At 28.6% G+C, this 12,667-nt stretch overlaps 3 protein-coding genes across 3 annotated transcripts; 1 reads left to right on the top strand and 2 right to left on the bottom strand.

Annotated features, from left to right (window-relative positions):
* Positions 1-1,104: 1,104 nt before the first annotated feature.
* On the top strand, positions 1,105-2,328 carry LOC148232179 (uncharacterized). Its single transcript, XM_088192117.1, has one exon. It carries the CDS (start codon positions 1,199-1,201, stop codon positions 1,997-1,999), a length of 801 nt encoding a protein of 266 aa, XP_088048243.1. The 5' UTR covers positions 1,105-1,198; the 3' UTR covers positions 2,000-2,328.
* A 3,314-nt stretch (positions 2,329-5,642) lies between these two features.
* Positions 5,643-6,801, bottom strand: Osi10b (DUF1676 domain-containing protein Osi10b). Its single transcript, XM_088193200.1, has 3 exons — positions 6,370-6,801; positions 6,156-6,307; positions 5,643-6,085 (listed from the first exon to the last, which is right to left on the bottom strand). Exons 1-3 carry the CDS (start codon positions 6,740-6,742, stop codon positions 5,885-5,887), a joined length of 726 nt encoding a protein of 241 aa, XP_088049326.1. The 5' UTR covers positions 6,743-6,801; the 3' UTR covers positions 5,643-5,884.
* A 2,578-nt stretch (positions 6,802-9,379) lies between these two features.
* On the bottom strand, positions 9,380-11,373 carry Osi10a (Osiris 10a). The gene is made up of 4 exons (XM_088192478.1): positions 10,948-11,373; positions 10,694-10,878; positions 9,874-10,095; positions 9,380-9,807 (listed from the first exon to the last, which is right to left on the bottom strand). The coding sequence occupies exons 1-4, from the start codon at positions 11,277-11,279 to the stop codon at positions 9,557-9,559; spliced, it is 990 nt and encodes a 329-aa protein (XP_088048604.1). The 5' UTR covers positions 11,280-11,373; the 3' UTR covers positions 9,380-9,556.
* Positions 11,374-12,667: the final 1,294 nt, after the last annotated feature.

Below are 12,667 nucleotides of genomic sequence, written 5' to 3'. Positions count from 1 at the left end.
GTTTTTTAACATATACTCCTAGAAAAAAACATTGTATCATACATATAAAAATATTTGACTGCCTTAAAAATAATCATTTAACTACAGTACATTTATATTTAAAAATATTTAGATAAGTCAAACAGATTTACTTACTTAATAAATCTATGCATACATCTCATACTTACAGCTACTATTAAAATATTTTAATAATAATATGTGTATTATATTTTATATTTTTTATAAAAAGTATAGTAGATTGACATTTTTGGTTAAATGTATATTTAGTAAAAACGTTCAAATAATTATTTTTTACAATACATGTAACTTTAACTAGATTTGCTTGAATTAATTTATTTTTATAATAAAACTAATAAAATTATTCTCCTAAAACCGATTTTTTAAATAATCTAATTTTGCCATAATAATAAAAAAAATGGTATAAAAATTTTAGCTTTGACATGTTTACCTTAAAGTTAACACATTTAAAACCTACTTCTTTTTTTAATATAACGCCTGATTATATATATATATATATGTTTAGTATATTTAAACTATATTTTTTGATAATTATTTATAAGTTAAGTGATGGTTTTGATAGATTGCTTCCTGTTCTGACAAAAAGTACTGAAATCAAACTTGTATTGACTGTATTTAGTATTTTTTTAATTTAAAATATTACCAACGATAAATTTTATATATTATTTTTTTATATATAATTAAGAACACATATTTTTTACATGATCTTAAAAATCATAGATCAAAATTGCTTTATTAATATGTTGGCTTCCACATCAGCCAAAATCAATCATACTTATCGATTGTCTATAATATAGAAAAATAATATGTGTGTTTCTAGGCGCAAATTATAGACCTAGTTATTAAGAGTTAATCCGTATTCTTCACGTGGTTATCTAATAGATCGAGAGTGCTCAAGCAAGCGTGATGGGCAGCGCTCGGAATCCCATTTTTTTTCATGCTCTCCAACAAATTATGTATGACCACTTGGTATCACGCGCGCTTGCTGCTTAATGCAGCAATCGCACGCTCTAAAACATTTATGGTCAAGTTCCTCCTGAGAGAAATTGGATAAATGCCGCCGTTCATATCAATTCAGCCACACAACGTCTCAAACAATAAAACAGATCGCATCTGAGATCGGAGCACACAACAGCTCGCACAGCACAGCAAACCACACAAACAAACACCAGCAATCAACATGTTCACCATGAAGTGTGTGCTCCTCGTATCCTTGTGCGTCGTCGGTGCCTTAGCTCACCAGGAGCAATCGAACTCAGGCTTCAGGATGATCCGCAAGATCTACAACTATTGCGAAAACTCCGAGGAGATCTTCCGATGCCTCAAAGAGCAAGCAGTTAAGATCACCGATAGAGCGATAAAATTGCAAAACATCCCTGTCGTAGATGGAATCACCGTAGTCAAGAGAAAGGACATTGACGACGCCAGAGCTTTCAACTCTATTATTTTAACCGACGATCAAATCAAGACCATGACTTCTCAAGATTTGGACGAGGCTTTAGCTGAGAAGACTGCTCGATTCTTAGATACTCATGAAGTGTCTATGTCTGTCGCTAACATGTTGGGACAATCCGGAGATGGCGAGAGCATCAGCAGGATGATCGAAGAAGGACGCGGCAAGATGAAGAAATACATCGGACCTATCCTAACTGCCATCGCCATCAAGGGAGGATTTGTAGCCATGGCCTTCCAAGCCATCGCCATGATCGCCGGTAAAGCCTTGTTGATCGGTAAGATCGCACTCGTCCTCAGCGCCATCATCGGACTCAAGAAGCTCGTTTCCGGAGGAGAAGCTCATGAAAAGACAACCTATGAAATCGTCAAGCACCCACAAGTATCCCAAAGTCACACTTATTCATCGTCCCACTTCGGAGGCGGAGACTACGAAACCAGCGGAGCCGGAGGACACTACCGCAGAAGCCTCGAAGATAACATGGTAGCCCAAGAGCGTGCCTTCAGAGCTCAAGTACCAAGGAGTTAAATACCTCTCATGATAAACCAACTCATAGCACGGTATATTTGAACATTTAATCATATTTTCTATGTACATATTAAAATTTTATAATGTTAAAGTATATCTTGCGATGTTATGTGTAGATTCAATTTAAATGATCACGATTAGGCGACTAAAATGCGATACGACACGGTAAATTGATTGCATATTTATTGAAAAATTATTTATTAATTTAGAACGTTAATATTTATTTGTAATGTATTATATTTAAATTTGTCCAATTTTAGTTTATTTATTATTATTTATTTAGCATACCAAAACGTTAGGAAAAAATTAAATCAACGACGTGCAATATATGTTTTAAGTTTATATAATTACTCACATTAGTTGTTATAAAAGGGTACCTTTTTACAAACATTCGTGTGACTCCTCTCGAAAGACTTATTAATTATTGTAATTTTAAGGGCGTAATTTGTATAATAGGTTTGCCTCATGTTAAGAATATTTGTATGTATGTATTAATTTATTTTATTTATATATATATTTATTGTATCAAAAGCCGATATGTCATATGTCAAGTAATGCCGGCTCAGTAGTTACATATGTACCTTTAATAGTAAGTGTGTCACGCCCAATGACACATAAAGCAATTGGTGTGCGTAAATTTTTTCCGCTTTACCAGACCGCGAAAATTGTTCATGCCATGCATGACAGTAATTTCTAAACACGCTCTGCATATATGATGCTTATTAATTTTCTCTAATTTGTGAACGATGAATAAATGTATTTATTGTCATGTTAAACATTTCTAATAAAGGCCTATAACCGAAATTAACTCGATTTCTTTCATTATATACACTTTCAGAAACCAGAAACATTTTTAAAACAAATCATTGAAAGAAAAATATTTAATAGAAAGAAATTTAGTTTTAAAAATTAATAAAATATATCTTAAAAATGCTTTATAATAAATATAAATAAAAAGATTTTTACGCAATTTTATTTTTAGTTACCTATTAATTAATTATCATAGTCATATCTCAAAATTTTATTCAATAATTTATGCTAAGTAAAAGCAATGTTTAATAATCGCTGATTTTAATTAATATAATAATATATTCATTTATAATATTTTAATAAACCATAATTAACAATTTCTAGTCTTTAGCATATTCTCACTAAACGCTCTAGTAATTCCTTTAATTTTGAAAAGAAAATTATTTTTATTGTTCATATCTGTGCACATAAATGGTAAGTATTCCTAAAAAAATTCCTAAAACAATATATTTATGTATTAAAAAAAAAATGTACATCATAGTATTTAATATTAGTTTAGATCGAGTAAAAAAAGTTTTTAGATTTTGTATAATTTTATATGCTTTTAATTACACGCATAAGATATAAATCTTATAAATAATTTTACATTGAATAAAATATTTGCACGATAGAGAGAGTAAACATAAATATTTTAATAAACACTATAATTTATTACGCTTATAATTTTTTGTAATATTAATTTATTTTACTTCTTAAATTATTTAAAATATAAATCTGTCTTTTACTATTTTTTTATAAATAAGGTATTTAAAATTATAAGAAATGTGATACAAAAATCAAAACACTGCTCAATTTTATACAAAAACAGTACGAATCAAGCATGCAACACAAAGCGTTGATATTGGTACTACACTAAGTTTTTTTAGTGAATATGTAAAATACATTGTTATTTATCGACAAATAAAAATTCAACTTCATGATGCATTAGAGTTACACGAGTTGATATTTGGGGGTATGCCAACCGACAATTACTTGATTATATGAATGATATTTGTAGAATAGTGCGGCGACACAAAATATTTTAGCAAAATTTTATGTGTATATGATATTTGGGGATGCCCACAAAATTGTATTGTCTTTGAGGTATGCGATAAAAATAATTTGAAGACCACTACATTATGGCATTAAAATATTAGCTTCTTGTTTAATATATGTTGTTACAATTTATATACAGAATCTTTTTAGAAGGACGCTATTTGACCAAAAACGTGGTTTTTGTCCGCTCGTTTCAATATTTTAAAGGCGGTAACAAAGTTCCTTAATTCTAAAATTAATAACTTTTATAAAGCAATAAACATAAACTTATTTTTAAGAGTTTTCACTCATTCTGGAGTACCACAGGGTTCCAAATTTGTTCTCCTGTTTTTTTTTTCTTTATCAACGGCATCATGTATGAATTGAGAATTTAGAATATTTATTATATGTTAAAGATCTGAGAGTGTTAAGGAATTTTTGCACAAATACAGATTTCTGGTCTTTTCAAACACACCAAGAGTAACTATGAAAGTAGTCAAACAACTTCCAGCTATTTTTCAGCATTACTAAGTGTCAGATTCTTACATTTTTCAGATATCTTTGCCCTATGGAATTTATTTACTGTTTGGGCAGAACTTTTCAAAGCCGAAATACTTTCGTCGACGGTTTTAGAGTAATGTTAAAGCAGGAATAGAGATTGTTTACGCATATTGCCAAATTTTGGGATAGGGCGTCGAGAATTCTCAGCTCTCATTACGCGCGCGATGTAATTAATTGAAGATTTGCGTACTGTTAAGTACGGTTAATCCCAGCAAAGCATAGTACGTAATGTTGTTGAAGAGTAATCATTGAATAATTGTGTAGTGTCTTATGCAAGGAACGTTAGAATTTGATTTGTTGAATTCTTGGCGTATCGTATGTTCCATAAGTGTGCCTTAGAGTAGTGATCTCGTCCCTTATTCTTGCCCGTCGCGGCCAAAACGTCAGCGCTTGAGAACACTCCCATTACACAAGCCATCCAGCTTCTCGACGAGCATGCCAAACACAAAGATATTTTCGGCACTATATTTTAGGGTACTATATTTTAGGGTGGTGCACGTCTTTTTAAGTTTTATTTTTGAAAATATTTATTGATAAGGTTAAACATTTAATGTACATTTAAAAAAAATAGGTGCGTGTTTGTCTGTAAGGAAATGTATGTTTAAGTTGACGTATAATTTTAGGTCATCATGACGAATTGGGTGAACCTGTCAATTTATATTGGTTAGTTTCGTAATAAATAAATTAAATTAAAATATACAAATGTCTTTACGAATGGACTAAAACGGTATTAGAAGTAGTCGAAACATTCCTAAATAAAAATCTGGTAGTAGCATCAGATAAAAAAAAATATTACTTCTAAAGATATTTGTAATGTCCTGCATTTTCTTTATATCTACAAAATGGATGATTGTATTCAGTTCACATACTCGCAATGAGTCGAAAGTGATTTAAGTCCGACGAAAAGGTAAAACTGACGGTCCATGAGTGGTTGGGAATTCAGTCACAGTATACAATATTTTTTTTAAACGTATCCATGAAATTTTTAACTGTTGGAAAACTTATGAAATATATTTATTAGTACCTTTTAAGTTATTTTTATTACATATTAGAACGAAAAATGTACTAATAAATATATATTTTTTAGGTCCTCAAATATCCAAAAATTTCAGTTTAAAATTTAACTCACAGAGTAATTGCTGTATAATATTTCCAGCAATCTAGCCCAGCATTTATATATTTTTATAAATGATTTTTAATTAATTATTAGGTTTATTAATATATACTATATATATAAGCCCTAAATTTAATTAAAACATTTTTATTTCTCATCTATTTATTTTTAAATAAATAATCTCCATTAAATAAATAATTTATAATACATTTCTATAACAAATGTTTCACATTAACGCAAGAGACATATTTTAAAATTGTTATTAATAATTTATTTCTCACAAAATAAATTATCTTTTCATAAACAATTAAAAATATTTCACGTACTGATAAAACCATGATGTTCTCTTTACTGCTAACATCTAATATATTTACGTACATATCAGTCTAATGTATTTCTAAGTCGTTTTTCAAACTAGGGTAAAATGCATATTCCAGCTGAGACGGTATATCTTCGATATTCTTCATCTTTCCATATCCTCTGTAGGGAAGTTCGCTAGTTACAGCGCCGGATCTGTGCCAGCCTCCATGATCTGTATAAACGACGTGTTCTGAGTTTCCACCACTAATCAACTTTTTGATTCCGGCCTAGAAAAAAATAAATCAATTTTTAGTGAATTTCTACAACTCGATCAGTTATTCCATGTAATTGACGTACAATAAAAGCGATCATCAACGAAATTTTCGAGATTAGAAGAGCGGTACCGGCGACCAGAGCTAACTTTCCCATGAATAGTTGAGTCAAAATACTAGCGACTCCGAAAGCGCCGTACATTAAGTAGTTATTGAATTTGTGCTTTCTTCTTCTACCTGTAATCAAAATATAATGGTTTTAAATACACGAAAATAATATAATTAAATTATTAACTTACCTTCATCAGGCGATTGATTGAATTTGAATTGAAGAACCATTGATTTGAAGTAGGTGTTGAGTCTGTTCAACAGCATCTGGTCTAAAGCAGAGCCTTTTGCTTCATCTATAGATCTTCCGCTATTCTCTGGAGCTTTTTCAGTAACTTTTGGATCTCGTTTGATTGAAATCAAATCGCTGATTTCAATCGCTTCATTGCTGATTAATCCTTCGTTTAATTTATTGATGATCTTCCTCTTCATGCAATCCATTTTTTCTTCTTGCCTCAAACATTGCGCCATAGTATCAACAACATCTTCAAATGGACTAACTTCAGAAGATAGCGCCTGATTAAACACCAATCCAACAAAAATGTAAACAATAGCGAACTTCATCTCGTCAATTATTATGTTTTTGATTAGAGATGCTTTTTTTTCGACGATCGTTACAAAACTACGACGAAATTTGGGAAAGTTAAAGCTTTATAGTCAAATCTTCACACACGACGAAGCGTATCCTCCAAAAAAAATCTTATGAGACTTTTAATTAGAGTTTTTAACGGGTTAATGCTATGTTGTTAAAATTCAGAGTTCCACATACATACATAGCAGGTAGATGGTCGGCTAATTGTATTATTCATAAAGTAAATGACGACTGTTTTTTTAGCTTTATAGAGTGGAACATTGACTCGCGACTTTTAACTTTCATCTCATGGCACGATCGGAAAAGATTGTGGTTTTGATTTACAAATCGGCAGATGGGTGCGTGAACAATTATGATACTTAATTATAACTCGTATAAATCTATATAGCTCATAAATAAACATGAATTTTATGTAAAATTAAATCACTTAAAAATAACTACAATGAGCTAAATGATCAATGAAACTATAGATTTTATTTTTGATTAATATAAATTTTAAAATTATATTATGATTAATAATTATCATATTTATATGTTTGTTAGTAGGCAGTAATATATTTATACATACATATATTTTCCCAAATAAAATTTATATATTATCAAAAAAGGCTGTACAACATAATGTGTTAATATTGTTATAATTTTGGTACAAATAATCCTACTGTAAAAAATAATTGAGAGAGATAATAACAGTCATGTCTGCACATTCAATTTATTACACATTTCCATTTTTGGTACGTGAGTTACCCAACCGGAAAAAAAAATCTTTACTGTTTTTCTATATAAAAAATGTATGTAATATATTTGATCTATCTGTATTTTTTTCTTGGGTTGTTGTCTGTTTGATATCTACCGAAACAATGGGCTGAAAATTTGTCTGCTATATATAATATAATCAATATTAAAAGAAAGCGTGATAGATTTTTTTCAGTACGATGTAAATTGTCTGAATAAAAATACTATTATTAGGAACAGATTTTCTGTGAAAAAAATTTTTTATTGCAATTTCCGTGCTAATTACTCTGATCATATCATTTATACGCACTAGTCTTACTTTTTTACGAAAATGGTAATTATTTACATCTTTTTTATATACAGTCTGGTGTTTGTAAAATAATTATTTTGAATTGCAAAAAATATTTATATTAAATTTTAGTTTTATAATAGTAACATCTGACATACAAAAATATATTTTTTTCACTAAATTATATAAAAAATAGCAGAGAATTTTAGATTAATAGAATTTGTAAAAGAAACTAATTTTAACCATTCGAAGTAGATGTCTCTACATTTATTGCTTTAAAATAAAATATATATATACATATGTATGTACTTACATATGCTGTGTTTTATAAAATAAAAATTAATATTTCTTAAATAATAATAATTAAATATATTTTTATTAAATCAGTATCTTATTCAGCAATTTTATTTTTACTGTCTGCTTAAAAAACTTGATAACTTTATATACATTTCTTTATAAATTTGTCGTAGATTGCTATATGTATAAAATTATTTAAATTGGGTTTAAAAGATAAACTACAAAAAGCACTAAAATAATTTTATACTTTTTTTGCTAGATTTTTATATGTATAATATGTATAGAGGTGCATTATAAAACAAAAACAATCAAATATACAATAATAGAAAAAATCTGGAAAAGTAAAGAATTTAAATACTTACAAATAAATTTTATTTAAATATTTCTAAAAGCATTGGTCAAACTGCAATGTTTTTTGTCATAAAATATTTTCCGAGAATTTCCATTTTTTAATTCTCTTTTATTTAAAAAAAACAGAATTTTCATTGAGACAATTTTGGTTAAAAAAATTGTACGAATATTTTTAAATATTTCACAATCACTGATTTTTTTACACCACTGTATAAGAAAGGGTGGGTCTTTGCCAGATGATCATAATTTAGCTTGCTGTTTTAGAAAACTTTAATAGAGAACGAAAGTATTTAAATGGCATAAAGCGATTTTATTCAACTACTCAAGTAACCATTATTTTTGCTTTGGTAATCTAAGACCTTAAGTAACTAAAATCCTAATAAAATAATAATTGTGTGTGTATTTATTTTTAATCTTTTAAACGCAACAAAAATCTACTGTATTTTAATAAGCATGGTAACTTATTTTAAAAATTGTGAATCAATATAAATATTTATTTATTCTGAATCGACTATAATAACAAGACAAGCGTTACCTTAATGCGTTACAACAGGTTAACCTAATCATTAAATACTAAGTAAATAGTGAGAATCCAGCTTGTATATGAGTGACATTAATTTTAATAAATATAAACTAATAATTTAGTTTACAATTAATAGGTGTCACTATGCATGATCTATATTGATTTTATTTTATTTCGTGAGATTAGGAAAATTTATTAAAATACCATCTCTGATGATCAACTGGAAATATAGACACGATAAAAATTGAAAAACACAACGATCTATATTGGATTTAAACCCAGGTGCTCTAGGTAGTAGTCATCGACTTTTAACACTTATACTATATACATAATAGAGCAAATTATTACATATTTTACTATATAATTTGTAATTAAAATTATGATTGTATATATGTAGAATCTAAATACGTAGCATAAGCGTAATAAAGTATATTTATTTCATTTTTTTTTAATGTATATAAACGATATTTTATTTAGAAATAATTAAACACAACGAAAATCACATTTTAAAATACAATAAATGCAAATAATACACGTAACCTATGGCAAATTATACTTATATCACTCGTATAAAACATATGTAAATAAAATTTATTGATTCCATGCAAAGTTCCTTCCGTTGAAAGGTTTATCTTGTCCATGTTTAGCTGCAAAAAGCCTTTCCAATCTGTCTCGTAGATCATCAGGAGTCTGGGCTGGACCAGTATTGTAATTATTCTGACTATGAACATTACTGGATGATACGAAATAAGGATCAATTCCTTCGTTGTTAAACTGTTCGGCACGAGGATCGTTATTTTTGAACAAGTGATCACTGTAACGGTTTCCATACGCGGATAAACCTGAAAATATTTTTCATATCAGTTTATGTTTATAGATGCATCGTATTTGTTTGAAATTATATTTACCCTGTCCTCCATAATGTCCATATCCATGTCCGTATCCTTGTCCTCCTCCGAACAATGAATTATAACCGAAGAAAGTGGAAGCTATAACAGCCACTTTGGCAAGGATCAATGCTTTTTTACTTAATATCACCATGAACCCAAAGAGAAGAGGTAAAAGTGTGGCCAGTTGAAATTTAAATCCCAATAGGAACGGCACTAGCAATTGCCTTGTAATTAACCGTGCTGAAAATTGGTATATGAAAAAAAATAGTTATTAACTTCATGGAATATAAATTCACAGAAACGATTACCTTTTTATCTTAGAATCATTAGACATATATATGTAATTATCGAAGCAGAATTATTAAATGTTTTATATATACAATAAATATTCAGAAATCAAAGATAGCTGAAATAATATTTTACAATTTTAATATTTCTTAATATCAATTTTAACTTTAATGCGTTTGTTTAACTAAATAACGAATTTATTTATTCTAAAGTCATAAAAAATTATGTAGAGTTTCAGAAAGTAAAAAGCAATAGTAACTGTTTCCTTAAGAGCAGTTTTAAACCCAAAAATATTTAAAGCTGCTCTTAAATCAATCAGTGATGACGGATGGTTTTCTTATTCATAATTAACTGAACATTTTATATTATTCATTTTATTGTACTTCTTAGTCAAAATATGGTGTAGAAGTATCACTTCAAATACCCCCTGGACATTAAACCCCCGTACAAATAATCCCCCATACAAATAACCAGCTAATAACTACCCTGACAATTAACCCACTCCACGTATAATATATATTTTGTTATTTTTATATAATATAATATTTACCAGTACTTGGTTCATGAACCTCATAATCTCTAGTGTCCCTTATTTTCGGATCTAAAACAAACTCTAGAACACCATTTCCTGTCAAAGTCGGACCAACCCTCAAATTTAAACCAGGTTGTATAAAACTCATATCCCATTGCATTGATCTTCTCTGCATTAAAGTACTAGCGCCTTCCAATATAGCTCTAATTGACATATAATTTTAAAAATATGTAATATATTTTTATAAAATATAAGAATATATAAAAAATAACCTGAAATCCATAGGATCTTTATCTAAGAAATTGCTTATGTCTCGAGGTCCGCTTTCATCTCGCTTCATATTAACGCCGTCGGTCAGCATAAAATCATCTTTCTCTTCTAGGTCTTGCAATTTCTGTAGCATTTGATGACCCAGGCAAGTCAGCAAGTCATTTGAGGGTCTAGAGGGGTCAGGTTTGAGGCACACGTTGATGTTGCTTGATTTCGATATTGTTTGCTTCGAAGGTTCACCGGGTAATTGCACGGGTCTCGTGAAAGATATTAGAAACATGACGATGAAAATTATGCTAAAGCAATTCGATCTGTTCGATTGCCTGCTACCCATTTTAACACGATAAAAAAGCACTTTAAATAATTTTGAACTTTGTCACTTCAACTGGGATGTGTCGGGGTCTACGACTTTTTTCGCAGTAGTCTCCGTTTGCAAATTTTCACCGTCTATATATAAAATTCTCTCAGTCATGATCCAGTGAACTTCCCTTTGTTTCATCAAAGAAAGTGAGATCAAGAAACTTTTTGTTTCACACGCATATATTTTTTAACTGTAGGAACAATGGTAGATCGAAATTTGATTTTGGCGAAACTGACATTCAATTTTGCAGTAGTGATTGTTTTCCCGAACCGAGATATAACCAATAAATTCATTATATTAATTAAGATATTTCTAATAAATGTTGAATTATTTCTATGTCAATATAAAATATTAAATGATACAAATAATTTATTAGATAGATAATAATATTATTTATTTAATAACAATGTATATAAAAAAACTTATATAATATAATTAGCAAAATCTATAATTAATGCTAATAATATATAACATAACAGTGTGCCAAGTACCTACAAATTCCCACATTAATTCTGAACAGCTTAAATATAAGAATAATTACATTTTTAAGCAATAACTAAAAGTAACAGATGTAATCACTCTGCGGAATAGTATTAGAAAATAATAAATCTAAATATTAAATATAATACTTATGTACATATATTTTTTTTATTAAACCACTTCTCGATATTTTCCCGATTGACATTCTTAAAGCATTTTGAATTTTTCATTATTCTGCATTTTTCAGATACTTAACTTGCCTTAGTATCTTCAGAATCCAATACATATATTTTCACATTAGAAAGAATCTTTATGCACGATCAAACAAGTGTTGGATTTATTTTTGACTAAGATTGTGCTAGCCCAATGCGACACAACGGAGTAACATCAATGGATTTCATCTAACTCTATTTTTTTAAATTAATAATCTTAATATTCATCCGTGATATAAGGAAATTTTAAAGAGACCGCATATCTAATAATAAATAAAAATTATCTTCATATAATTATCTTTAATCCGTTTTTCCATAAATAATAAAAATTAAAAAACATTAGTGCCCATTAGGGATTCGAACCCAGATCTTTCAAATCTTAGTCATAGACTTATGTCCTTGGTCTATTTTGCTGTTATTAAAATATTTCAAAAGCTCTACTTGTTTAGTACATTATATTTATCTGAATATTTTTTTTATTTTTTATATAGTAATTATAATTTAGCTTTTATAAAATTTCAGCAACATTAAAGGTTTACGAAATTTTCGTTTAAAATAAACACAACTAAATTATTTTTATCGTCTTTTTTTGAGCTTTTGGGTTGATAAATTTAATTATGAATTACTAACATATATTAGTACTATTTATTTATAATTTAAAACGAAGGG

Source organism: Plectrocnemia conspersa, unplaced genomic scaffold (assembly GCF_051122295.1).
Source record: "Plectrocnemia conspersa isolate PC_06_02 unplaced genomic scaffold, ASM5112229v1 ptg000009l, whole genome shotgun sequence".
Classification (NCBI taxonomy): Eukaryota; Metazoa; Arthropoda; class Insecta; order Trichoptera; family Polycentropodidae; genus Plectrocnemia; species Plectrocnemia conspersa.
Note: the sequence above shows the minus strand (reverse complement) of the source record. Positions and strands in the feature narration are given on the sequence as shown.